The 27,725-nt window shown below is 32.9% G+C and overlaps 3 protein-coding genes across 3 annotated transcripts; 2 read left to right on the top strand and 1 right to left on the bottom strand.

Moving 5' to 3' along the window:
- Positions 1–687: 687 nt before the first annotated feature.
- Positions 688–2,950, bottom strand: LOC100254212 (probable inositol oxygenase). The gene is made up of 11 exons (XM_002283083.5): positions 2,800–2,950; positions 2,602–2,719; positions 2,417–2,498; positions 2,082–2,286; positions 1,892–1,951; positions 1,749–1,801; positions 1,546–1,668; positions 1,377–1,446; positions 1,218–1,296; positions 1,046–1,127; positions 688–956 (listed from the first exon to the last, which is right to left on the bottom strand). Exons 1-11 carry the CDS (start codon positions 2,828–2,830, stop codon positions 930–932), a joined length of 930 nt encoding a protein of 309 aa, XP_002283119.1. The 5' UTR covers positions 2,831–2,950; the 3' UTR covers positions 688–929.
- A 15,129-nt stretch (positions 2,951–18,079) lies between these two features.
- Positions 18,080–20,142, top strand: LOC100259323 (zinc finger CCCH domain-containing protein 20). The gene has a single exon (XM_002283078.4). It carries the CDS (start codon positions 18,344–18,346, stop codon positions 19,628–19,630), a length of 1,287 nt encoding a protein of 428 aa, XP_002283114.2. The 5' UTR covers positions 18,080–18,343; the 3' UTR covers positions 19,631–20,142.
- A 4,875-nt stretch (positions 20,143–25,017) lies between these two features.
- On the top strand, positions 25,018–26,678 carry LOC100243880 (transcription factor MYB36). The gene is made up of 3 exons (XM_002280018.5): positions 25,018–25,351; positions 25,576–25,705; positions 25,826–26,678. Exons 1-3 carry the CDS (start codon positions 25,216–25,218, stop codon positions 26,415–26,417), a joined length of 858 nt encoding a protein of 285 aa, XP_002280054.2. The 5' UTR covers positions 25,018–25,215; the 3' UTR covers positions 26,418–26,678.
- The last annotated feature ends 1,047 nt before the right edge of the window (positions 26,679–27,725 follow it).

The following is a 27,725-nucleotide window of genomic DNA, read 5'->3' as shown; positions in this document are numbered from 1 at the left end:
TTGGAGCTTCCATGAAAAAAAGAAGAAGAAGAAGAAGAAAATTTATCATATTTTTCTCTTATTTAATTGTCTCTGAAAAAATGAGGGAAAGAAAAAATAAATTAATGTTGAGCAATGCATTCTCTCCAAATTTTTACATAAAAATGGAGAAGAAAATATTTTAACATTTTCCCTCCATTTTTCCTCACATTTTTCAGATTTTTTTTTAATCATTTTTTTTTCCTTCCCTCTATTCTCCCTGCTAACTAAACTTACCCTAAAACAAAAGGCATGAAAACAACATGGGCCAGCCCAGCTTTTCCAACCCACCGGGCTGGGCTAGCTAGATAACCCCACCAGAGCACTAACAAAGGTTAATATCTATTTATTTAGTAAATATTGGAGCCATTTATATAGGAATAAATTTAATAATCAATTACATTTTTTGGAGGTGGTTGGTCAATGGTCAAGGCTCATGACTCCTCATGGTATGGGATGCTTTTCTACAACAATTATTTTATCATGCATGCGCACTCTTGCTATAACTCATCTCAAATGATCCTATTACAATGTGTGTAAGTCCTGCCTTCTCCCTGAACCCAAGAAAAAATATATCTAATTGTCCAGGTTTAATTCTCCTTGTAATCAGAAAAGAAAGATCATACCTGGTTCAGTTTCAGATCTAAGCATTTGAAAGGGGCATCATCATAAGTCAAGATTCATGATCATTTATTGAAGCTGAGAAATGTTTTTCTCAGAACAAATTAAAGGCATGGTACAAATATTAGTATTTGATACAGGATACAGTGATTTACAGAATAAACTGAAGCAAGCCCATAAAGCTTCCTTATTAAGTTATTCATACATAGTAACTGTTTCAATCTCCAACGTTCACTTGAAGGAATAAAAAATTAATCCCTTTTCTTGATCCAATATGCCTCAGCCTCTCTTCACCATCTGAGCTTTGCAGGGAAATACTGCAATAGAATTCTCCAGTTAAGCAAGAACAAAACTGAAAGCTAAGGGAACTAGTCATCAATCAAAGAATTAGCAATGGTGGTTTCACCTTTTCAATGAGGGAGAGATAGTATGGCTTGACCTTTTCAACATCAATCCTAACTTTGCTCTTACTGTAGAGATCATACTTGCTGTAAAAATATAAGTTTAATTGGTTGGTGTACAGTGTGAAAAAATCAATCAGATGAATAGAAAAAGAGAAAACATATAAGGTAGATTACTTGAATATATGAAGCCACTTCAAATTCTCAACATCCTCTTCATTCATTAGGTGTTTGTATGCTCCATGTCTGTGTAGAGCTGCAAGAAAGAGAGTTTCTATTGAGATCATATCAATAACTTCACATATCGAGAAGTCATTTGAATCCAAAACAACTTACGATAGAAGGAATGGTATCTGATGATAAACAATGCTGCTGGAGGTAGAGTTGATTTATTCTCCTTGGCTACCTGCAAATTTGATGGAAGAGCTTCATTTATAAACTGATGCAGGTTGTGGAATCATTGAACCGATTCCAAGTTCATATGAAGAAGCGAATAGATATATACCAAGTACATGTAGTCATCATGTCCCCAAGATATCATTACATTGTCTAGACCACACCCTTCAGAGTAAATTCCATTCTTGGTGCTGTAATGAGGGTTGTTGTAATCTGGGTTTTCCTTGAAATACTGCAAACACAAATTATTTTGAGAAATTTGTGTAGATACCTACTGCATTTGAAGTGCCATTTTTTGAGAAGAAAATATACCTTGTGATGGACATTGGCCTCGTCAAAAGCACACCCAAGAGGGAAGGTGTCACCTGCAATGGCAATAATTATATTAACTGTTAGTCTGAGTCTAAATGGAAATGAATGTATTGACCATGACATCATTGAAGCACAAAGCTCACCAACAACAGCCCATTGAGGAAGCTCTCCAAAGCTAGGATGAAGCAGGACCTTTCCAAGATCTGTAAACCCATTCAAGAACAAATAAATAAGCATATATAGAATACTTTGGAAATATCAGTTCTTGTGAAACAAAAAAATTGAAAAGTGTGGATATATATATATATATATGTATATATGTATATTGTATACCATGAATAAGGCCAGTCAAGTGGAGCCAATCTTCATTGGGATAGTCTTTCCTGATGGCTTCAGCAGTCTGCAACAAGTGCTCAATCTGAGGCTCATCCAAGTCAGGATCACTATCATCTATAACATCATTGAGAAGCTCACAGCATTCCCATATGCTCATCTCTACCCTGTCCAATTTCCCATACGCCTCTCTCATCTTCTTCACCTGCATGCATTTGCATTATGAGTTTTCTTCAAATTCAAACCTCGTATAATGGGATATAGTTAAAACCGGGAGGGTCGAAAGAGCCCAAATTGCGTATAAGTTCTGAAAAGGTTGTTAAGAATTAGCTTACAAAATCATATGTCTGGTTAATGTGGTTTATTCTATAGAACTCCTCCACGGTCTTCTGCCTCTCGCTCTCCGCATCATAATCCCTGCCACCATGCCACCCATTTTCACGTCAGATCGGTCATTCCCACCAAGGCCGAAGAAAAAAAAAATCTTCAAAAGAAAAAAGAAATTAAAATTTAAAACCACCTGAATGAGTTCCCAAACGAATTGATCTCAGGCGCCATAAACCCATCTTTCGGCACCGGAAATCCGCCGTCCAACACCAACTCATTGGTCTCAGAGTAAAGCTTCTCCGGTTGTGACCCTGATCATAATCACCATCAAAACATCAGCCACATGCAAGACCCAAAAAAAGGATTGAATCAAAGGAGAAAAAGACAATACCTAGCTCAGGCTGGTCAATGAGGATAGTCATATTTTCTCGAGAAAAAGTGACAGAAAATCAAGAAGGAAGGGGAAATGAAAAAGAGACGCAGAGCTCAGAATTGATTAACAAAAAGCTTGTGAATCGATATGCGTATGATATTTTCTAGAAGCCTATTTATGCTAAAACTCTAGAAGTCCTTGTCTGATATTTTGGAAGCTTTGGAGTCCTTACAGGAAAATCTTTGTTTTACAACTAATCAATCGGACACGTGTATTAAAAATTTCCATACAACATTCCTAACACGCGTGAAGCCCACGTCCAATGATATCACGCCATCTGGCTAAATGTCTATATGCTGTTGCGACGCGCTTCTGTGAGGGGTTACTTGGAGAGTTCAAAGGAGTTGCTGGGAATGAGTCAGCTTTGCGTGGACATCATATCAAAATTTCAGTTATACAGCAAAGGTGGGCCGACTGACTCGGCATCTAGTCACGATCGACGAGTGATTTGACTTTTTCTTAAATAGGCTGGTGAAATCAAACGGCTGAGTTGTGTCCTACTCGAGCAAAACGCGTAAAAATATAAATGACGGTCGAGCAATAGACGGCAATCACTACGCCACGTCATCCACACGGCAGACCCACTTGTTATATTCTGAGCAGGCTGCATGGGACAGACCGGTGATTTTATCAGATAAAATAAAAAAAACACCTAAGACGTGATCTCCCAAAATATCTGCTTGAAAACGTTTCTTTGAAGAGGTGGTTGTGAAGTTATTTCATACGTTCCGGCCAGTACCAATTGTACTAGTACGGAAAAAGCAATGAAATATCTAGAGAAATAAAATTAGATAGTTATAGAAAGAGAAATTAGAATTTAAGCTCAATTTAATTAAACTTTAATAGAATATTAATTGAAATAAATAAATTATAAATGAATTTTAGGTTATGTTTGGTTTTCGAAAATGTCAAGAAAAAAATAGATTTAAAATTAATAGATTATTTTATTTTTAGTTTTTATATAAATATTAAATAATTTTAAAATGTATAAATTTTTAACTAATTTTAATTATATTTATTTTTTTATTTTTCAAAATCAAATATGAGAAAAATACATTAGATAGTTCCAAAATCACATCAATCTCCAACTAATCCATACATAAGAAATAAGAAATTTTCAACATATGGAAATGTAATTTGCTTGGGAGGATTGCAATTCTCTTTGGCCCTCTTACCCACTTGCAAAAAATAATATTTTTTTATTTAGTAGGTTCAATCCTACTTCAATTAAGAAAGATTTTAAAGGTGAAATATGATCAACCCACCCTTGGATTTTACATATAGTCCATTATGGAGTGGGGTCACTTCATTTGTCGCCTTAGTCAATCAACTTGCCTTACCTATCACAACACCAAACCACTAAAATAATGGATCCAAAAGGTGATGAGGGTAATTGAATTGCCAACTTTTGAGTTGGTCAATTTCTTTTTTTGTTTTTTGTCATGTCAAGGTGAAAATAAAAGCATGATGATGTTAGTGAAGGTTAAGTATGTGTTATAAACTTTTTTTTTTATTAGGTTATGTTTTGTGCACCTGTCGTCGAATATCTATTTTTCATGAGTATAAAAGAAGTATCGTCAATAAGATATTATATTATTTACATATTTTTAACTCTTGTAGTTTATATTCTAATTCTACGTGTTTGTATTTTTTTTATCTTGATATTTTGATCTTATTTATTTGTATTTTTATTCAACGGTTTAGGTTTCATAAGATATATTCAATGGTTCGAATTTTTTATTATATTTATATCCTATCATAATATAGCATTTTCCTAATCATGAAACTAAATTAAAATACTGCTTTATTGTAATTAGAATCCAATTGAAAGATAAATTTTTAATAATCTCATTTTTTGTAAAGGTGTTGCATTTCTTCACATATATATCCTAGTCTATTAATTGCACTCCCTATTTTAATACGAGGATTTTGCATATCATTGATCAAATTAATCGTCGATGTATCAAACCCTTAGAGTAAGCATTCAATAAACCTAATAAGTATCAATGCTATTGTCTTAAGAGACTTGCAAAGAGTCTAATCCGTTAGGCTCTTAACTTTCTGTTTCTGAAACTGACACATAAGCACTTACAATCAACAAAACACCAATATACTGACATGTATTTTACTATTTTCACTCTTGGATTAGTCATAGACAATTGGAAATGTTATCATCCATTTTACAAAAAAGGTATATTATGATCTTTTTGTTAAATTTACTTTTAACACCCTGATAGTTGTGGGGGGTTTCCCTCCACGTGTTATTGTTAAGCTCAAGACCCCATCTAGACTAAGATAAGTTCCGTCTAACACCAAAAGTGAGAAGTTTCTCTTCTTCCACAAGGGCAAACGGAATTGACAGATTGAGCTCGTTGAACTCTCAGACAGGAAAATCAATCCAATTAAGTTCTCAAGATTTTTGGCATGCATGATCAACCACGCCTAACGTCTGAGCGCCGGCCCAAACACTTGAGGATGGACGAGACTCCATTTAGAGTGCATAGTCGTCATCAGCTCTATATAAATTCCTTAAAAAGCACGGATAAGATACATGCGCACATATGCTCATTCTTTTCTACAAAATAGTTAAACCTATCCTTATCTAACTTAAGCTTTGGAGGGGCGTGCTCGGACCATCTATCCAAACATCTTTTTGTGCAAAGAAGAAGTCCGTCTGTAACCCAGTAAAGCTAGACAAAATCCTCTAAAAGCACAAATAAGGGAAAAAGTCCATTTGACTTCAGCACAATTGGACGGACCTTACTCCAATTGGCTCGACACCAACAATAGTTAGCCCCAACATTATTCAAGCGCTCGTCATGCTCTTAAACATGGTCAAAAATGATATTTCTTAGTGCCGATTGGGATGGTTTTCCAGTCATGGTCAACCAATTTGCAACGTGGCAGTTTTTCTATTTTTCTATTCAATAACCCTTTGACTAAATCTTACCCTATTCGTTGGTTTTTAATATCCCCTTCCACTTCACAAAAAATACAATCTGATCTTATTCTAAATTACTTTTAACACCCTAACAGTTAGACCAAACTACCGAACTGCCATCATTCAGGGCTGTGATTTGTCGCCCCTATTTTTTATTCATGCTCATGCAGAGGGTCAAAAATGATATTTCCTACTACCTATTGGGACGCTTTTCCAGCCAAAGGTGGCAGTTTTTATGTATTTTTCATTCAATAAGCCTTTGACTAATCTTACTCACATTCGTTGGTTTTTAATATCCCCTTTTATTTTTATTTTTTTCATTTTTATATTAAATGAAACTGGTTTATTGTTAGAATGTATTTTCCAAAGCTCAGTAATTTGGATAATAAATCCCGATTATCCATTCATAAAACTTGTAATTATTTGAATATTATACCTTGATCCTACTCTACATTTACCTTTATAGGAAAGAATTCTAGATTAAAAAATTAGGACCTTATTTAATAATTATTTTTAAAAATAATTTTAAAAAATAGTTTTTAAAATAATTATAAAAAAATAGTTTTTAAAAACTGTTTTACGATGTTATGTAAAATTTGAAATTTTGAAAATTTGAAATTTTTAAAAATTATTTTTAATATTTTAAAATATATTTTAAAAATAAATTTTATGTCTAAATCTTTATTTTTAATGTTTGTATAATTATTGTTTAAATCATCTAAAAAAAAAGTAAAAACAATTAAAAAATATTATCTGAAAACCTTTTTTGTTTTTTATTTATTTATTTAGAAAATAGAACATTATCTTAAAAAAGAGTTGTCAAAGATCCCCTAAAGATTTTTGGGAATAGAAAAATAAAATATCCTAAAAACTTCCATGCAAAGTCAAAATTGAAAACCAAAATGGATAAAGACAACAAAATCAAAGAACAATGGATAAATTTCTAAGACTATGTAATCAAGAATTTGTAATGTCAACCTTATCCAAAGAAAATATGATTTGCCTTATCCTTTTTGTCTAAAATGATTAGATATTCAATTAGGCTAATGTATAAACAATGGATTATACTTTATCTTTTTTGCATTATTCTACAAATTTCCGTCAATCCAAAGGTTACCCATTTGGATATGGGAATGGAAAATTGCCTAATTTTTGAATTAGAAATATCACCTACCAATTTTGAATGGAGAGGCACCAGACATTTTTGTCCATAAAATAAAGAGTTATTTATATTTTTTATTGGAATGTTAATCTATGTCAAACTCGTCTATCGACGTGTCTTAAAAATAGTGATTATCATGCCTTAACTTAATTCGATAATTATCCTCATTTAAATTTTCTATTCCTATTTATTTGTTTTGAGTTTAGTTAATTTCTTGCTGTCATTCTTTAAGATTTATTTTACCAAAAATCACAGTTCTTACAAATTATTAGCAAAACAATTATAAAATTAAATCCTTTTATAAAATATTAACGTAAAAATGTTTTAAAATCATAAGATAAATTATTATTTGCTAATTAAATATAAATAATTATTTATAAACTCAAACTTCACCTATCAAAGATATGTATTTTAATAATTAAATAAAAACAATAAACTTCTAACTCTAATGTGATTAAAAAGTAAAAATTGTTATAATTTTTTTATATTCAAATAAAACAATATCTAATATAACTAATAATAATTCCTGTTGGTTTTCACGGGTGACATGCCCACACTTTTAACCCAATTCAATCTTGATATTTTTCTAACTCAACACCCGACTCTAACCCGTTCAAATTCTATGCTTTTGGGCAGTCCTTCAGCTCGATATCATGGCTTACTTCTTCCCTAAAACAATGCTAGATCGTTTTTCTTTATGGTTCATTTGTATAGCCCATCACTGATCGTCTCCATTGAGTCTCGGGGATTACTAGAAAGAGAGCAAAATTAAGAAAAGAAACAGTAAGGTATTATTCTACAGAAAAAATAAAAATAAAATCCACCTCCTGCAAACTACAGAAGCCATCGGGAGAGATGACCCAGATCAAGATTGTCTTCATCTCACTGCACTAATTCATGATCAACGTTACCCTTCTTCGTGCATGCAAAAAACTTCACGTAGCTAGCTGAATGTTCTCCTGCAAGTGCTTGTCAATAACCTAAATATTTGTAGCATGGAATGTGATTATGATATTCCATGTTGGTTGAAAAGGATTCCTCTTAATTTTGTAGACATATTTTAAAGTCACGCAGAGCAAATGATTTCTACATCTGTACAAGCTCAACAGCCTGAGTCAATGTGTGTTGGTAAGTTCCTGCTCTTGTGATAATGGCATGAAATGTGGTTTTCGGCTCCAATGATGTGACTGCGTGAGTGTTCTTGGGCCTGGGGTTTTGGGTTTCCACTTGGGTGTGCTTTCAATGAGTCCATTGAACCCAATTTCAAATGACAGTAGTGAGAATTATGGGCTGGGCAATTTCCCTGAAAAGCTTGCATGGTGGAATAGGCTTTTCTAGTGTTAGCCTTCTCTCCACCCTATTCCATGGTCAGAAAAGCCCCTACCATCTTGTCTGTTTGCAAGACTTAGTACAAAAATTTTCCTAGTTTTACGACAAACTATACTGTAAGATACTGAATTTGTTTGATTTCTAATGCTAAGCCAGTAGTTATATTGGGCTTGGCTAGGGTTTCTGGGCTTTGTTCCAGCCAGTCCTGTCTCAAGTTCAAGTTTTGTATGGCTAGTTCAAGTTGTACCAACCTGGTCCTCCCAATGAAGAATGTAGTAGCCTTATTATACCATCACAATCAGCTAGCTGGTCCTATAAAGTCCAAACCAGTAGGTTGATGGAATCAATACTCGAGTAGAGATGCAACCAAATCCAAACCAGAAGCGATAAAATTGTTTTTTTATGCATCAAATTAATAATCATTAAGAAAAGGACGATGATTCGGTTCGAGCTAGATAAGGCCTGCATCTACTTTACAGGTTCTATCTTGATGAAAAAGAGTTTCCAACTTTAAAGATCAGAGTCACATAATGGTAGTTCACATGGATTTGTTTAATCTACAAGCAAAACATGGGACCAGTCCTACCTTCATGATGTCACATTTAACAACCTTGCTCCTGTGATTTCATCGAGGACACATGGGCTGCCCTCCTTCTGTCCCAGTTCCATACCCCATCTGACCTCATTTTAGTCCATATCTTCAACCCTGATTATCTCCTCAAACTCCCCTATAGTGTTTTTTTAATTCCGCCCCTTTCCATGGTCAAAAGACCCACCCTGAGTCCCTGAGTCCCTGGTAAACTTTGGAATATCGATCATTGCAAAGCTGTGATAGGGAAGGTGTTTAGGTATCAACACCCATCAACTAGGTCGGAAAGTAATCAAGCTCATTACTAAATACAAATGTCTCAATCAAATGTCTTTTTCTTTGGTTTCCTACCAAACCAGCCTGTCATTAGCATAAAATTAATAAATTACCCACCTCTCAGGATATTTATCGTTCGCAATATTCTTATTTTATGGACTGTGACATTTGTATATATATATTGTCAATTTCATATAAAGATGAAGCTCTTATACGTGCCTTGCATTGAGTTGCAAGATTTTTATTGATTGTGAATTTTGGTTTCCGAAAGCTATGTTTGATTTTCGGAAAATTTGAGGGAAAGAAAATGGAGAGAAGAAAAGTAAAAACAGGTTTAAATTCACTTTTTTGTTCTATTATATAAAGATTAAATAATTTTAAAATATATAAATTTTTTATAAAATTTAATTATATTTGATTTTATTTTATATTTTTTTTATGATAAAACAAACATGAAAAAACTATTTCCTAAACACTCTTCGGAGACCAAACATAGCCTAAGACATCTCGATATCAAGAATAGTTACTAAAGTTGATCATTTATAAGCATCATAATTGCTTCAAAATCCTAGGTTATAAGGCTTATTAAATGGGTCTTTCACTTTCAAACTCTTAGGCCGATACCATGACTTTTTTCTTCTTTATGTTATTTATTTAATGTTTTTGTTTAGCTATGGTGTTCTAGATTTTCAACACATATTTCAAGGTTAAATGCGACTTTAAAGACCTTAGGGTAAAAATGTCAAGAATGAGTTTCACGTAATTTCAAGTTCATTTGAAAGTCATTCTCGTGAAAATGTTTTTGTCTCGTAAGTGTCATGCAACATATTTTTTTTGAAAAAAATGTTTTTATAAATAATTAATTATTCTTTGAATATCAATAAAAATTAGTAATATTTTTGTGATGTTTTTACTTAACAAAAAATTGATTTTTGTAACGAGTATTAATTTTAAATGATAACCTAACTTTTTAAAAATGATTTGAAATTATTATCAAATACATAATTTCGATAAGAAAATTCTTTTTCGATATTTAAAAAGTACTTTTCACCTCAGCGAGCTCAAGTTTTTTTTTTTTTTTTTTTTTTTCATATTTTAATGTAATTAAATTTTAAAAATCATCATGATGAGATTCTTCAAAAAGGAAATTACCTCAAATTTGTCGTGAATTTCATTTGCTTTTGTCCCTTTTTTTTTGGTTGGGTTTAGGAGACATCTTTGTACCTTCTCATAAGTTCTAACAAAGGGCAACGGTTAGCATCAAAATTATTTTCCCGTCGGTCCATTTTGACATAGTAATTTGGTCCCAATGTGTTACAATACATCCACTTTAATAAAATGGGACAATAGAGATGCCCTTTTGATATGAATTTGACTGCTATGATGTGCCCCCACTGCAGTCAGCGTGTTTCTCATGTGGTAAGTCGGCATGAACTTATCGTATACGATCCGCCACTCTCCACCTTAGACTAATATTTTATTTTATTTTTGATAATTTTGGATGTCTTAATCAGTTTCCACGCATCTTGATTAATTCTACAGAACCCTGAAGTTAACGATCGAGTATTACCTTAGACTAATATTATTAATCCATTTTTTTTTAAATAATTATGGATTATTTTTTAAAAAAAATTAAGACAGAAAAAAAAGTTTAAAATTAAGATTATAATTATTTAAAAGTGATTTTTTTAAAGGTTGGTTTTGAGAATAGTCTTAAAATTGATTTAAAAAATTATTATGTTTTAGAAATAAATATTTTCAATTTAAGATTTTGTCCAATAATTTTTTAATTTAGAAAATTATTAAAGTGAATTTTAAAGCAATATTTAATAAATTTTATTTTAATTTTTTTTATTATGTAATGTATTATAAAAATATTTTTTAATTTATATGCTAATTCATTGCCTATAAAAGTGTTTTTTTTTTAAATATTATTGAGAAAATTCTAGTGATCTCTTTAATTGGGGCCTAATTGTAATTTAGGAAAAGTATTGTGTTGACTCTTGATCAGGAGAGCACGCGTCTGCAACAAATTTTAAGGCTAGTTGGTTGTTGGAAAGTCGAAGAGGACAAAGGAATTGAAAGAAATACTAGAAGGGAAAAGAAAAGAAAAGAAAAAGTTAAAGAGAAAGGAAAATTAAATTAGTAAAAAAATATAGGATTTATTCGGTGAGTTTGTTACTTGAAACTTCGTTTTCTCTTGTCGGCAACACCTAGAAGGTGATTTTTTGAAAACTAATACCCAAATCAACACTAAAAGATATAAAGGATAAACAAAAATAATAAAATATTAAATAAATAACAAAATCAGGCAAGGATGTAATAATTTTTACATGAAAAACCCTCGTATTAATATTAACTATGAAAATAAAAAATCCATTGAGTTTAAGACCTTTAATCTACTATTCACTCTTTGAGATCCAAATATTTAGATTTTTCCTACTATTTTACCCTAAAGACTTGCTATTTAACACCGATATTATGATCTATGTCCACAACATAGCATTTCCAATACTCCAATGAATTCCTCCTAGTTTCTAAGATAATACGAGTTCTTCTAACAACTCATAATTCAATTTTATGAATAGACTAAATTCTTTATTGAGAAATTGAAAATGAAATGGTAAGTTGGTTGATTCTCTCAGTATCCAACCCTAGTTGGGTTAAAAAATGGTTTATATAGGCCTACAGGCATAGGGGATTGATATATAGAATTTACAAAAAAAAATACTTATGAATTTTCAAAAAACGAATTATTTCATATTCTAACATATTCTAGATGACCATTCGAGCGTTTAAGCATTGGATAAGTGCTTGAGAGGTTACAGTACTTGAGCATCGTTTCCACCACTCGAGTATCCTTATTTTTTCCAAAACATTAATTCAAGTAATTTTAGTTAAAAAATATATATATATTGATTCACTTTAACACTGTAATCATTTAATTTATCACTAAACAAACTTTTTTAAACTTACCTGTGACATTTTGGTTAAGCTAATAGCAACCTTAAATCTCAAATTGAGAGCAAGTCACAATCTAAAAAGTTTCATAAGCCAAGATGAATAAGGACAAAATTATCAACAATTACAAACAAGACTTAATGTCCTAACAATCTTCCCCTTCAATAATTTTATAACAAAATACTATTGCATAAAACCCCTTAGTACTCTCAAAAAGAATTTACATTACCCAAAACATCCAACCAATCCACTTTAAAGTATTAACATTATTAATACATCATCTATAAAATTTCAATATACCTAAAACACCTTTCCAATTATTCTTTTCCACATTAATTTTCTTCTATTTTTTTCCCTTCTCAATAACAAACCCTAAAGCAATATTTGGTTATTATAAAATTTAAGAAAAAATGCGAAGAAAATAAAATAATGAGAAAAAACATAAGGAAATTAAAAAAATATGTATTTAAAATCAATAAATTATTTTTATATGTTTCTTTAAATACATTTAACTTATTTTCCTTACTTATACAAAGATTAAATAATTTAAAAATAAATAAATTTATAACTAATCTTAATTATATTTTATTTTCTTTAGTATTTAACTTTTCATTTCTTTTCTTAATACTCTCAAAGAACTAAACTTAAGAGAATCCATGTTTTAAGACTTATTTTTTATGTAAATTTTGATTTTAAAAAAATTGTTTTAAACATAAATGAAAACACATTTAAGAAGAATTTATAAATGATTTAGGAGTGGAAAATTGTGAAAAAATGTAAGAAAAATAAGAAAAAAAATTAAAGTTTTGTTTGGTAATTATTTTTTAAAACAACCTTTTGTTTTTTTTAAGAAAAAAAGAAAAATGAAAAATATGTTTAATAATAAAAAAATAAAATAATTTTCTATTTATATATATAATTTTTAAATAACAAGTTATTTTCATTTGTTTTATTATGAATATTTTAAAAAATAAGTTAAAAACATCTGAGATGTTATGTCAGATACTATGCTATCATGCTTGTACCAAACCCTAGAAAGGAAGATGAGTATGTATTTTTTAGTTATTTTATAGGAGGGATTTTTATTTTTTTTAAAACAAAAATTATTGGGATGAACATAAGGAGAGTTTGATAGATGCAATTAATTGGATTTAAAATTTGGAGTCAGAGGGTGGAGGTTGCGTTAGGGCAGGGTGCCCTCTTTTGGAGGACCACAATGGGAACAACCATCACTGTCCCTATATAATTTTTGGCCACATGCCCTCCATTTCAAGGCACATATGGCTGGATATAGGAACTACCAAAAGTATAACTGGGACTAGGTTATGATTCTCGGCCTAAATGTCACTTTCAATTGATAAAAACCCTAGATCTCCTAAATCCCAATAATGTTGACACCACTTCCCATTAGTAAAATCTTAATCTAATCCCACCGCCTGTCATCACCCACCCTTGGAGTCAATTGGACGACGGCCACATTGAAGGCCCCGTTTGGCTGCTTCTTTTGGGGTGTTTTGTGAGGCCCTGAGACCCGAGTGGTTTTATCAGGTGCCCCAAGGGGCAAGGCCCAAGGCCCAAGGGGCATCGTTTTCAGTCATTTCTACCCCTAAGACTCCATGATTTGATAGGCATTTCGTGAATCATGGCAACATACTCCACTTTTATCGATTCAAAAAGCTTCCCTTCAATTCGGATAAGTTTTTGGTCACTCCAATCAATCACCATTCAAACATGGTCTCTGCTTCACATTACCAACCTCAAGGACTTTCATCCTTTCAATATTGGAATTATTCAAACAATTCAACTTGCGGACTCTCACCTTTCCTTTGTTTTCCTTCCAAATCCAAATCCACGGTGTATCACCGCCAAGTCATTTTAGACGAAACGTTTTTAATAAAATTATTTATCATATATCCCTTAAGTAATTTTTTAATTTTTTTTAAAATATTTTACAAAGACTATATGCTTTTACTATGCTTATTATACTTTTTAATAATCTACACTAACACCCCCGAAATTCCGCAACAAGTAACGACATATTTTTTCATATTTAATTCTAATTATTTCTGCACCTTTTGATCCATCCGAAGATTTTAACCCATATTTGATTTTTTTTTATTTTAAAAAATCACTATCAAATAAACTTTTATTTATATTATTTATTTTTAATATTTAAATATTTTAAATATTTTTTAATTTTTTAATTTTTTAAAGACTCCTTATTTATATAATTTATTCCTTAAATACATACATATATAAACTTGTGTAACTACCAATTCGATATTTTAATATATATATTTTTTGTATATTTTTATTTTTGTATTAAAGTTTTTGTTAAATTATAAACTTTTTTAAAGGCCAAAATAGACTTTTACCTTCAAAAAGGGTAATCCAACTATAGTCTTATCACACTTTTAAAAAATTATTTTAATTCCTCGAAAATTGATTAGGATAGAGTTTTATCCTTTTTATAATAAATTTAAAATAATAAAAAAATTAGCTGAAGTCGACATGTTTTTTGACACTTGACAACAACGGTTCAGATCGCCGCCTACCGCTAGATTTTCTTCACTACCAAACAAAAATTTTTGGTAAGTTAAAAGGTGTAAAATCAGACTCAAAATAAATATTTTCAAGGAATAAATAATAAATATCGCTTAAATAATTTTTAAAAATTAGTTTTTAATATTTTATAAAACAAAAATTCGTTAGAAAATTTCGGAGCGAGCCCAGTTATGATACCATGAGCAGAACGGATCACAACAAATTCTCGTCTTGATAATATCGAAATCAGTCAGGAAAAAATAAAAAATAAATTAAAAAATAAAAGAGAGATAAAAGCAGCGTCAAAATCACGCGAATCTCGAGACCAAGGACATGCAAATGAGGCCACGCGTACAAGACGTGTCACCTACGAGATAACCAGAGAGACACGTGTACCGTGCAGGGCCCGAGTTAAATGCATCGTCACCTTTAGAGATGAAACGTGTTAATCGTCCGTACAGTATCCCATTCGTGAGAGAGAAGATTTTCCCCTTGTCGTACGGATAGAGGATCGCGATGTGTTTTGTCGGAACTCGGAACGCGTCGTTTTGGATGCCACGTGTCCCTTTTGCCATGGTGGCACTGTTTGAGCCCTCCCTACTCAACAGTTCACGTGACCCTGTCCCCCACCTCACATTATCATTTTGCCCCTACTCTTCAGCCAATATTACTTATTAAAAAACTGTCCTTGGTATTTTAAATTTTCAATTACGTCAAAAAAAAAATTTAAATACTTTTTTTACTCAAACAATATGATTGAAATTTTTTTAACAAAATAAATAAATTCTTAACAATTTACTCGAAAATAAATTATTTTTATAATAAATTTTAGATTTCTTAAAATAATATTTTAAATAAAAATAAAAAATAATTTAAAATTTTAGTATTTTAAATATGTATATATATAATATTTTTTTGTGAAAAAAATAAAAAATAAGCTTGATTTGTTAACTATTTTGAAAAATATTTTTTGTTTAAAAAAAAAAAATAATAAATTTACCAATATTTATTTTTTTAAGAATATATTTTAAATGTAAATTTTATTTTTTAAAATATTTAAAGTTTCCAAATAGATTTTTATTTTTTAAAATATTCTCAAATATATTTGGGTTTTAAAAAATAATTTTTATTAACTGTTGCAAAAATTATATTTTAAGAGGAATAAAGATAATTTTTGTTTTGATTAATAATTTCAAAGTTCCAACACATCTCTTCTTGACCCTTATTCCTTGCGATGGTCTGCCAGACCACAACAGTCAAGGCATGGGCACATGGCTTCCGGTTCACAATTATTGACTACACCCTTTTTGGTTCATCCCCCAACTGTCTTGAGTCTTATTGACTCCGGCGCTTTTATTTTCTCCTTTCTCATAGCTAACGGCCCGTACCTAGTTTTGATGTAAAATAAGTCACATCAAATTTGTAATTTGGACTATTTTTTTTCTTAGAAAAAGGTATTATTAACACCAACCCCACCTTGGGGGCGCGACAGGAGACGGTTCAGTGGTTTGATGGAAAAGTACTAAGGGATTAAAATTGGTGGGGCCCTTCATTCTCTGCGGTGGAGTGGGCATGATTTATTAATAGCCCTTGGTACCCCAAGTTCTCTGGATACAATGAAAAGCCCTATTCTTGTAGGGTGCCCCAGGGGCCATGGCTCGTGGGGATTAAAGATTTGAATTGAAGAGGGTAGCCACGTATGAAAGGTTAGGCCTTTGTGCACATGGGTTCTTGATTGTTGCCACCAGATTGAACTCCACCTGTCCTCTAATGGAGGAATTCAAAAGTTGAAAATGTATGGAAAGTGGGTTGAATTATATGGGTGCTGTCTAGAAGTGTCTGGAGACACTTAATTTATGAACCAACCAACCAACCAACCAACCAACCGAGTTCTCACTTCTCATGACTCATGTGCACCTACATTTCATGGTTATCAAGATTGGAATCTCCTTTTTTTTTTTTTTTTTTTTGTGTTGGGGAAGTCCCAACAAAAAAGTTTAGGGGCATTAAAAAGTAAGAACAAAAAAGAAAGCAATAAAATATTGGGTATTTTTGGAAGTTGGTTTCAAATTCTGTTTTTGGGTTTTTAAAAATAAAAAATAGCAAAATGTTTTCACAAATCACAATCACGAATAAAAAATAGATTTTATTTTGAAAAACATAAGATATTGTCTCTTGAAAAATAGTCACTTTTGAAATGTTTGTTTAAAAATTCAAAATATTTTGAAACTGTTTTTATATATTTTTAAATGTATTTTAAAGATAAATGCAATGTTTTATTCTAGATTATCATCCTAAATTATATAATTATTCGTTTTTAAAAATAGTACTTAGAAAAAAAGTGAAAATAATTTTTAAAAAAACATAAAACTGTTTTTGGTTGATAATTATATTTTCTTTGTTTTTTTTAAATAATTATCCAACAAATCCTATCATTTTTAGAATTATTTGTACATGTTTTTTGAAAATTGCTTACAAAAATTATTAAATAAATATGAAAAATAATTGAAAATAAATCACTATGTATAATAAAATTTATTTTTAAAAATAATTAAAAACATAAAAAATAAATTAATAGCATTTCTAATTTCCAATAAAAAAGATGAAAAAAAACATAAAAACTCTAATTAAACTTAAAACTAAAAACCCTTTTAACTTTTTAGATGTGAATCCAAACAGGACTTTTATATTCCTAGGCACAGCTAAATTAAAATTATTTCTCAAATTGCTAATTTCTTTTTAATATAAATACTAAAATAAAAATATCAATTTCTAGTATATCGGTTTAATGTACAATATTAAATATAATAATATTATTATTATACAAAGTACAATATCGAAAATAATTTCTTATGGATATGTCAAGTTTAGGCTTTTAAGTCAGTGGATGACCAAACATAGCATTAAATCACAAGATATATTAATTAATAACCTAACATATGAACAAGAATTATGACTTCAAATTTGGAATGAAAAAGGGTCTTAAATTAGGAATGGATATATATCCACTTTTAAAAAAATATTTATTATATAATATATTTATAAATATTTTTGACCACGTGAGAAAATATTATTTTAAGTCCAACATTATAAGAAAGTCCACCATTTAGGATATAAATTTTAAAAATAATAAATATGAAATGCTTTTAAACCTGGACTCAATAATTATATATATATATATTTATTTATTTATTTATTTTGTAATATTTTGTAGTATTTAAAAATATAGATATAATTAATCAAACTCAATTAAAATCTCATATTTTTTTATAAATATATTATAAATAAATTTAAAATTCATATATTAATTTTTATATGTTATTTTAAATTTTTATATTTTATTTGATATATTTTATATTATTTTTTTCTTTTATTTTAATTTTACGAGAAATTAAACGAGAGAAAGCAAGAGAATTTGAAAAATTAAACGGTTGGATCCTCTTTTTATCGTATCTTCAAGTTCTCAACTAACCAAACTCGAACTGTTGGCTTTTTTAACTCTAGGGGCATCCTCGGGAAAAAAAATTATTAAAGAAGTCAGAGCCAAACAGCCCCTTGTTATCCCGAGATTTCAGAAACCAATAGCGTAAAACCACGTGCCATATCCTAGGAGCAACGAGGATATGTTAGTAATTCCACTCAGCGCTAGTAAAAGACATCCCACAATTTTTAACCGCAGTTGGAATATGACTCATAGGATATGGACCGGACCAGGGTTAAGACAAACCAAACCATGATTAAGAGTGAAGTTCTGGAGCAGTTTATAAACAAAGGGACACCTTGGAAGTGTTGCTGTGAATTCTGGGGACAGCGCATCAAGATGATGATCGGAGAATCGCGCCATCCAAATCCGACGGTCCTGGTTCCTCCTTGGCCCCACTTTGACGATCCTACGGTTGATATATCTTTCCCGTATCCGGTAAGTGGTGTCTCCGTTAACTCTAACGCCAATGCTAACGGTCTTCAGGGCGGTGAACACTCCCCATTTCTTCTTGGGGAGGCGTTGACAGCGCTGCAACGTTATCTCCCGTCCAATGACGTTGATGTGGATTCGGACTCCGATATTTCCGGTCGTGAGGCCGACATTCCGGTGGACGCATACTCGTGCGATCATTTTCGGATGTTTGAGTTCAAGGTGAGGAGGTGCGCACGTGGGCGGTCGCATGACTGGACTGAGTGTCCGTACGCTCATCCAGGCGAGAAGGCTCGCCGCAGGGATCCTAGGAAATTTCACTATTCCGGCACGGCGTGTCCTGACTTCAGGAAGGGGAACTGCAAGAAGGGTGATTCGTGTGAGTTCGCGCATGGCGTATTTGAGTGTTGGCTCCACCCGGCTCGCTATCGCACCCAGCCATGTAAGGACGGGCCCAACTGTCGCCGGCGGGTTTGCTTCTTTGCTCACACGGCTGAGCAGCTGAGGGTTTTGCCTCAGCAGAGTCCGAGGACGCCTGGGTCGGTGGAGTCCTATGACGGGTCGCCGCTTAGGCAAGCGTTGGAAGCTTCCTGTGCAAAAACTCTGCCGTTTATGTCATCTCCAGGGTCGGTTTCCCCGCCGGGGTCGCCGCCGCCGGAGTCTCCGCCGATGTCTCCCATTACATCGAGTCTGAGCCGTTCACTGGGCTCGAACTCCATCAACGAAATGGTTGCGTCTCTACGACAACTCCAACTCAGCAAGGTGAAGTCAGCACCATCCTCATGGTGCGTTCATATGGGTTCTCCAGGTGGGTTCGGGTCTCCCAGAGCCTCCATAATCCGACCGGGCTTCTGCAGCTTGCCGTCGACCCCAACCAGAGCCCCGAAACGGCACGGCCTCGGGTTCGTGGACCTCTTCGAAGAAGAGCCAGCCATGGAGAGGGTGGAGTCAGGCAGAGACTTGCGAGCCAAGATGTTCGAAAAGTTGAGCAAGGAAAACTCTTTGGATCGACCCGACCCTTCAGCCTCAGGTGCTGGTCCAGATGTTGGGTGGGTGTCAGAGCTGGTAAAGTGAACTCTCTGAAGGTGATGGATGGAAGGTGGTGGGTGGTGGGTGGTGGTGATTGTTTTTTTGATTTGTTGAATCCATCATGGGTTCATCAGGTGGGGTCTTATGTTGGATTTCCTCGACTGTGAAAATTATTATATCAAGAAGCCAAGCCAAGCCAAAGAGGAAAGATTCTGTACATAAATATGTTATTAGGAGGCGATGGGTGAAGAGAAGAATCTCTATTTTGGGGGGGAAGATTCGTCTGAGAAGCTCAGAAGGCATTAGGGCTTGTCATGATACTCTATATATATATATATAATCTGCAGACTCCATATATGTATATGCATATATAGTGATGATCTAAGGCTTTTGGGGGAGAGCTCTGCTGCTGAAAAATCGCCCAGCAGTCGATGGATCATCCCCTCGCGTTTTTTGCTTGATTTTTGTGTCTACTTCGATTGTCATCATCCCATTTTACTGATCTTATTGTAAATATTGCCATGCAATTATCAATGTAATGCATAAATTTCATCAAACTGCCACCACCCTTATCTCTTCTTTTTTCTACATGTTTCCTCTGATTTCATATTCAAATACTTGTTCTTTTAAGATTAATGAAAATCCCCATTTCCCAACTCCCAACAAGGATGCCTCGCCGGTATTTTACTTGTGGCGGATTTTTGGTAGTCTGCTTTATCCACATAAAGCTCAAAATCTTGCCCATTTATGAGCAAATATGGTAAAGAATCTCAGTCAATGGATGTCCGTATTTGACGAGACAGCGGCTGAAAAACTGGAACCAGTGGGGACGACTATTTAGAGCAGTGGGGAGACATTTTCTCCGGGATTCGTTTGACAAAAGTTTCTGAAACTCCGGAGAGAAATTACAAATAATAATTTTTTTTTAAAGAAAGAAAAAAGGAAAAAGGAAAAGAAGGGAAAAATGGAGTTCCACACTGCGAGGGTGGGGACATGGGTGAGGAGTGAGGACGAAAGGAAGGAGTAGAAACCAAAATGAAATATCTCTGACAAAGAGAGTTATGGTGGGAAACTGTGGGATCTACCATGGTTTCAACTTTACTTCATCCTCCATGAGTTTAACCCTTCCTGCACGCAACCAAACAGAATTTCCACTGTCACACGACCACATCATGCCTCATGACTTCTTTCTCTCTCCCCTTTTGTTCTTTAGAATATGGGGCCTCCACCCTTGGATTGTTGATGGGTTTTTAGAGATGGGCCTCTGTTCTCATTGATGTTTACAGCATGGCTAATGCTCCCTCAGTTGATTTAGACCCTGAAAAAACCTGCTCTCCCTTGATTTTGATATCTCACTTATTTTTATTGAATGTGGTTAGTGAACTGTATTCATCAATCAATCTTTAAATTAAATATACAGTGTTCTTCTCTTTTCTTTTCCTTTCTTTTTTTCCCTGCAGAGGATGGGTTGAACTGGGTCATGGAAAGATTTTCAATTTTTCATTACATTCTTGAGTTGATGTAGACATGGAGATGGGGTTTTGACAGAACCACTATTCACCATCCTTTGGCCCCTCTCGGGGTGTTGAAAAGTTGGAAAGAGATTGACGATGATGAATCAGTGATGTGAAAACTCAGCTATTTTCAGCTTTTCACAATTTCTCAAAATTCGGACATGTATTTTTAAAGAAACATACTCAAAATCATAAAACCAACAAGTTTATCAGATGAGCGAATATATATACATATGTATATAAAATATAAAAGAAAGGGAGAAGGACAAGATGTCGACAATGGCGACAGCCACAGTAGGCGGCGTCCCGTGTTAAACAATGGCCTCACCGCTCCTCCACCTGTGTGGCCCAAAACACGCATGCAAAATAATCTTCACTATCTGGTCCCATCTTTTCTATGATCATCTTGGCTTTTTCTGTAAATGGAATTTTTTTTCCCCACTTATTATTATTATTATTATTATCAAGTTAATTTCACTTCCTTCTCTTATCGGTTTTTAGTTAAATACATTTCATTACTTTCATTTTTTTAAATAAATAAAAACTAGTTATATTTAAATAAAACTTCATGCTATGTGAATGAAATCAATCATATAATTTTTTTTTTTTAGAATCTCATTTATACGTCGAAAGACCGTATGGAGTGTTTTTTATTAAAATATATTTTATCGATACTGTTTTCATTGTATACATTTTATAGAAAATACTTTAATTGTATTTTTAATAATATAAGATATAAGATAAAAAAAAATGATTTTTAAAATAATTATCTATTAAATGATCATCTATAAAGCATTTTAAATGATTTTTAAAATTATAAAAAGTAATTTTCAATTTAAGCAATGTAAAGTGCCTTTAATTATGTGAAATAGACTTTTAATGAAAAAATTATTGAGAAGAACGTTATTTTAGTTTTCTATTCACCTGTGGGCGTAGCTCAATCGATCAGGGTAAACACTAAAAGATATGATCTTAGTATTCTAAATTCAAATTCTACCATCTATGATATATTGAATTATATGATATAAGATAGAAAAAATGATTTTTAAAATAATCATCTATCAAATGATCATCTGTCAAACATTTTAAATGATTTTTAAAATTATAAAAAGTAATTTTCAATTTAAGCATTGTAAGTGCCTTTAATAATGTGAAATAGACTTTTAATGAAAAAATTATCAATAAAAAAGTTATTTTAATTCTCTATTCACCTGTAGGCATAACTTAGTCGATCAGGGTATTCTAGATTCAAATCCTACTATTGATGATATATTGAATTATACACCGAATTTATTCGATGTTGATTGTTACCGGTGCAATAACCCAAAGTTTGGGTCAAAAAAATCTTATTTATAATGAAATTTTAATATTTTCCTAATATATTACCCATCATTTCAAAACTCCCTCAAATGGACGGCTCATTCGCTAGCTTCCAATTCATTTGAAAGAAAGGGAACACCAAAACAATTGAAAGAACTCAACACCCAACACTTTCTTTTTAATAATTTAAATTACAATGATGAGATTAGATTTTAGAATAAGATCAAAGAAAACCATCCCACAATTTGCACCACTAATTTTGTATCCCTTTTATCTTGTTCCTTTTTTTTCCTCTTGCATGGGGCCCTAGAGCCCCCATAAAGCCATCTCAAATCTTAGTCATTGTAGTTGACAAGGTCAATTGAAAATCTTAATAATTCATCAATTAATTTAAATTTTGCACTCCAAAACTTCTCATTGGGCCCATGCATTGTCAACCATCACACTATAGATTAAGAAAATACTTCCATATTTTTGTCAATGAGAAGCTAAAGTTTACCCAAGAAATGGGTTGCATGTGGGTTGATTTCTAGGCCCATTGAGGTTGCCGTCAAACCAAGTTATCCACCCATTTGAAAACCCTAAGTCCCCATCATTCAACCCTTGATTTTTAAGCCAAAATTTGTTTGGCTGCATCGACTTTTTTTCCATCTTATCCCTTGATTAAAGGTAAAATTATTGGGTTTTATTCCAAAAGAAACGCCCTCTTTCCTCTTCTTTTGGATTAAAAAATAATTCAAAGGACAAAGAAATAAATTAATGGGGGGTGTATAGTGTTCTATTGCTTAAACCATTAAATAAGGTTTGGATTATAAGATAAGATATGATGATTAAGGTTGAATCATAATTTTTATCGCCCAGTGGAGATATTTTAATAATGATTTCTTTTTCCTTCGTGACAATCATTTTCTTTTTACATTGGGAGTGCAATGAATCAATCTGCTTTCGGTTTCATCTATGACTAATTTTTTATTTTTTTTTATTTTCTTTTCACTTTCACGTGAAAAAGTGATTTTGGAGAATTTAAGGTAAAAATTTTAATCAACTGTTTGTTTGGATATATTTTCTATTTTTATTTGTATAAGATGCTAAAATTCTTAAAAGCTTATATTGAAAAGGTAATGATTTAAAGAAAAAATTGAGATATTAATTTTTTTTTACCATTTCAAATTTTAAAATTCGTGAAAGTGATTTTTAAAGATGTAAAATAATTTTGTATAAGATTTTTTACAAGTTCTAATTTTATGGACAAGAAATAGAAATTGTATGGAAGGGACACTAATAAAACCACTTTGTCATTAATGGGTCGGAGAACTGGGAAAGCCCATTATGGCACCATGAGTGCCAAGTGGGATTGGAGCATTCTAATGGGCCAGAGAACTGAGAAAGCCCACTGAAGCACAATGAGAAGCATGGGCTTGGCCCACTGATGTGCAGTGGCCCATTGACTTACTTCCGTTCTGTAGGATCTGATTGGGCTTTGATTTGGCTTCAAATTTGGTCCAGTATGTGGTATGGCCCACAGAGTGTTTGAGCTAAGACAAAAGCCCATAAAAATTTGGGTGTAGCTGAACCAAACTAATTTTGTTTAACCTCAAAATTTGTTCTATTAATTTTATAGCATATTTATACTTCTATTTTCCAATTCATTCCAATACAAGGCCCTGGAAATCATAATTTGAAGGAATTGATTAAGCAATCTTAAGTAAGACCATAAACACTTCTTTGATGAAGTGTAGGTCTAATCTCAAACCAAACTAATTTTTCTCTACCCTATCATTCAAAAGAACCAATTTTAGTATAGAAGACAATAACAACAATGAGTATGAGCATTCCTTCAATTTAATGTAACTTTAATTTCGAATCGAACTAATTTTGTTACACTTAAAAATTCGTTATGATGATTGTGTGGTACACACATACATTTTTTTTCTCCAATTTTTCGATTTTATTCCAATATTAGGCTCTATACCCTATAATTCAATAGAATCGGATTTAGCCTTAAATCGACTAAAACTATAAGCACTCTTTTGTTATAATATAACTCTAATCCTAGACCAAATTGGTTTTGTTTTTACTTATAATGCATTACGATGATTCTATGACACATATAGGGGTGTTTGATAAAACTTAATATTTATTAAGTTGATTTTAAATTAATAATTTTAGTGGTATGTTATATTCATTACAATCTTGAGCACTCCTTTGGTGTGGTGTAGTGTAGTTCCAATCCTTAACCACCAATCGTTCTTGGCCCGAGTTTAGTTTACCTTGGGCATTGTATAGCTCCAATCTTGAATCAAAATATTTTTCAAATCTTTATGAGTATGATACATGGTTACTCTAATAATTCATTTTTTATTTTTATTTTTATTTTTATTAAAAAAATCCAAAAATATTAATAAATTATAAATTTTCATACCCATTTGGAGGCTAGAGAAAAAGGAGAAATGGAAATACGCTTTTGCATTCACCATTTAATGATACATGTACCAGACTCCCAGTGGAGACACCAAACATGAAATTTCCGTGCCTCATGCACCCTCGTTGACTGGGTTTTTTCTGCTGGCCTACAAGAAAACGAGAGAGAGAGAGAGATGGCTGGCTGAGTGAAATTATATATGACGACTCCAATTAAAATAAAGGGTCAGACGAAGTCAAGCTTTTCAATTAAGTCCTCCCCTTTATCCATCTTTAAAAGGATCACACATGGATGCCTACTGTTGATTGATTCACGTCCCTTGTTCAACTCTTGAAGTTTGTTGTTTGTTGTAAGTTTCAATTCAGTTTGTGGACATGGGTAGAGCTCCTTGTTGTGACAAGGCTAATGTCAAGAGGGGACCATGGTCTCCTGAAGAGGACAACATTCTCAGGGCCTTTGTTGAGGCCCATGGCACTGGTGGTAACTGGATTGCTCTTCCTCGTAAAGCAGGTTCCCTTCTTTTGATCTTTTCTTTTTCATGTGTTTTTCCCTTTTGATTACTCTAATTCAACCCCAGAATATGGTTTTGGCGTTTTTGGACTGGTGGGGTTGGTTTCTTGATCTTCAGAAGGTGTTTTCAAAACCCCATTTCTTGTTCCCCTTAACTTCTGGTTCTGAAAACAGTTTTTCTGTTAAAATATTTGAAGTTCTGAGCTTTCCTTCTGATGTTTCAGGGCTTAAGCGCTGCGGCAAGAGTTGCAGGTTGAGATGGCTCAATTATCTCAGACCAGACATCAAGCATGGAGGCTTTACTGAGGACGAAGACAACATTATCGTCACTCTCTACAACAACATCGGAAGCAGGCTAGTTTTCCCCTTTTTATTATTATTATTATTTTTTTATTGTCAGTTCCAAAATCTGTTCATTGTATTGTTTCTTTATGATCATAATCACTGATTTATAAATTATATTATATGTTTTAGGTGGTCAGTCATAGCCTCACATCTGCCCCGGAGAACAGACAATGATGTGAAGAACTACTGGAACACCAAATTGAAGAAGAAGCTCTCAGGAAAAGCTGACCTTAAGAAAGGCAGCAACAACAATGGCAATGCAACTTCTAACAGCATCATTCATCTCAGCTCAGTACAGTTCCCGGGTTCCATCCCTAAAGTTGAGGACTATGATTATGGAATTTCAGTTGGTTTCGGTACAGATTCGAGCCCGGTGTCGTACCAAACAGGCATGAGTTACCAGCAAGATTTTCATTCACAGGGCCTGGTTTCAAATCCAGCTGTTCAATTCCCTCTCCCAGGGCCGATGGAAGTTTCTGAATTCAACACAAGTGGAAACACCAGCTACAGCATTTCATCATCTCAGGAAGTTTCAAGCCTTTCAGCTGCCTCATCTTCTCTGGCTCTAGACAACACCACTCATGCCTCCTGGTCCAGCTACAATGGAGGTAGAGTTCAAGATGATGAGTTCCTTTTCGACTTTGGATCCCCTTATGGACTCCTCAGTGGCTTTGGTTTTCAAGAACAAGCCCATGAAGCTGGTCTGGTCAATCAAATTTAGGGAGCCATCCAGTCTGTCCCTATACCAGTTTGCAAGCTAACACTTGATCAGCTGACAGTACTTAGGCACAAGTTTAATCACCATAGCATTACAGACTAATACTGCAAAGAAAAATCAGACAACAAGGGAATGTTTTACTAGTCTTTGGCTTTGTAAGTTGTGGAATCATGAAATTTAGTATATTTTTTTAGTTGTATCCTGTAATATCAAGGTTGTTTTGCTTAGCAAATCCCAGAATATATATGACATCACCTTATATGATATACTGTCTCGTTTGAAATTTTCATGAATGTGTATGTGTGGGAGCGGTTGTGGTCAGCAAGTTTGTTTGCCTCTGACTGGTCAGTGGTCACGAAAGTTGCATTGGGTTAGCCAATTCAAAGAAAACGTCCGCGCCTTCTGACAATAACCATCTATGACTCTCTCTCTCTCTCTCCCCCATGTGTTTCTTCTTAGAAACTTCCTTCAATGGGTCTATGCAAAGTCATTAGAATATCACCCCCTTCCTGCATCTTCTAATAGGATTGTTTCCAGACTTGTACATCACTTATGAGACCATATAGCAGGCCATGTAAATGAGATTAACGCATTAAAATGTTAGTTAACCAACATCCAAACAAGTAGTTTGAGCCCATATATCATTTAGGTGACCAAAAAGATCATGAAGGGGACCCTGTTTATTGAAAAGATCTCACTGTAACACCAAGAAAATCCGACACCAATCCAAGAATCCAAAGTTGTTTGATACACAAAATCTATGTGAAAGAAGCAACTTTTGAATATTTACCAAAAGGCAAATAAACAAATCAAAAGCCAAGTTTTTCAACAATATAATTATGCAGTATGGCCTCATTGGCTTACCACCTTAACAAAGACAATTTGATTATGGATTCATTTAATCCTGTGTCAACTTATTGACTAGTCGTTGGATGGCGGAGTCATTTATTTACCCTCTCTGTCAAGTAAATTGACTACGAAAATCATCCTTCTTTTCTTAAATTTGTTTTGAAATGTGAGAAAAATGGCTACCTGTTCTGAATAATGAAATGGAAAATTTGTCTTCCAAATTTGGATTTTTCCTTGTCAAATTTCTAGATCATTTCCCGTGCACTAGTCTTAGCCTCATCCTATAAGTTTTGGACTTTGATGACACTGTCTCTACCGTCAAAAGTTTCCGTTGAATGGCAGGACAAAGCGAGAATTGAGGTAGGGGAAAGAAAAAATAAATCTTAAACTAATAAATTATTTTTATATATTATTTTAAACTTTTTTTCACGGATCTAATTCTTCCATATATAACTTTTTTTT

This window comes from Vitis vinifera, chromosome 11 (assembly GCF_030704535.1).
Source record: "Vitis vinifera cultivar Pinot Noir 40024 chromosome 11, ASM3070453v1".
Classification (NCBI taxonomy): Eukaryota; Viridiplantae; Streptophyta; class Magnoliopsida; order Vitales; family Vitaceae; genus Vitis; species Vitis vinifera.
This window is presented reverse-complemented; position numbering and strand designations above follow the sequence as displayed.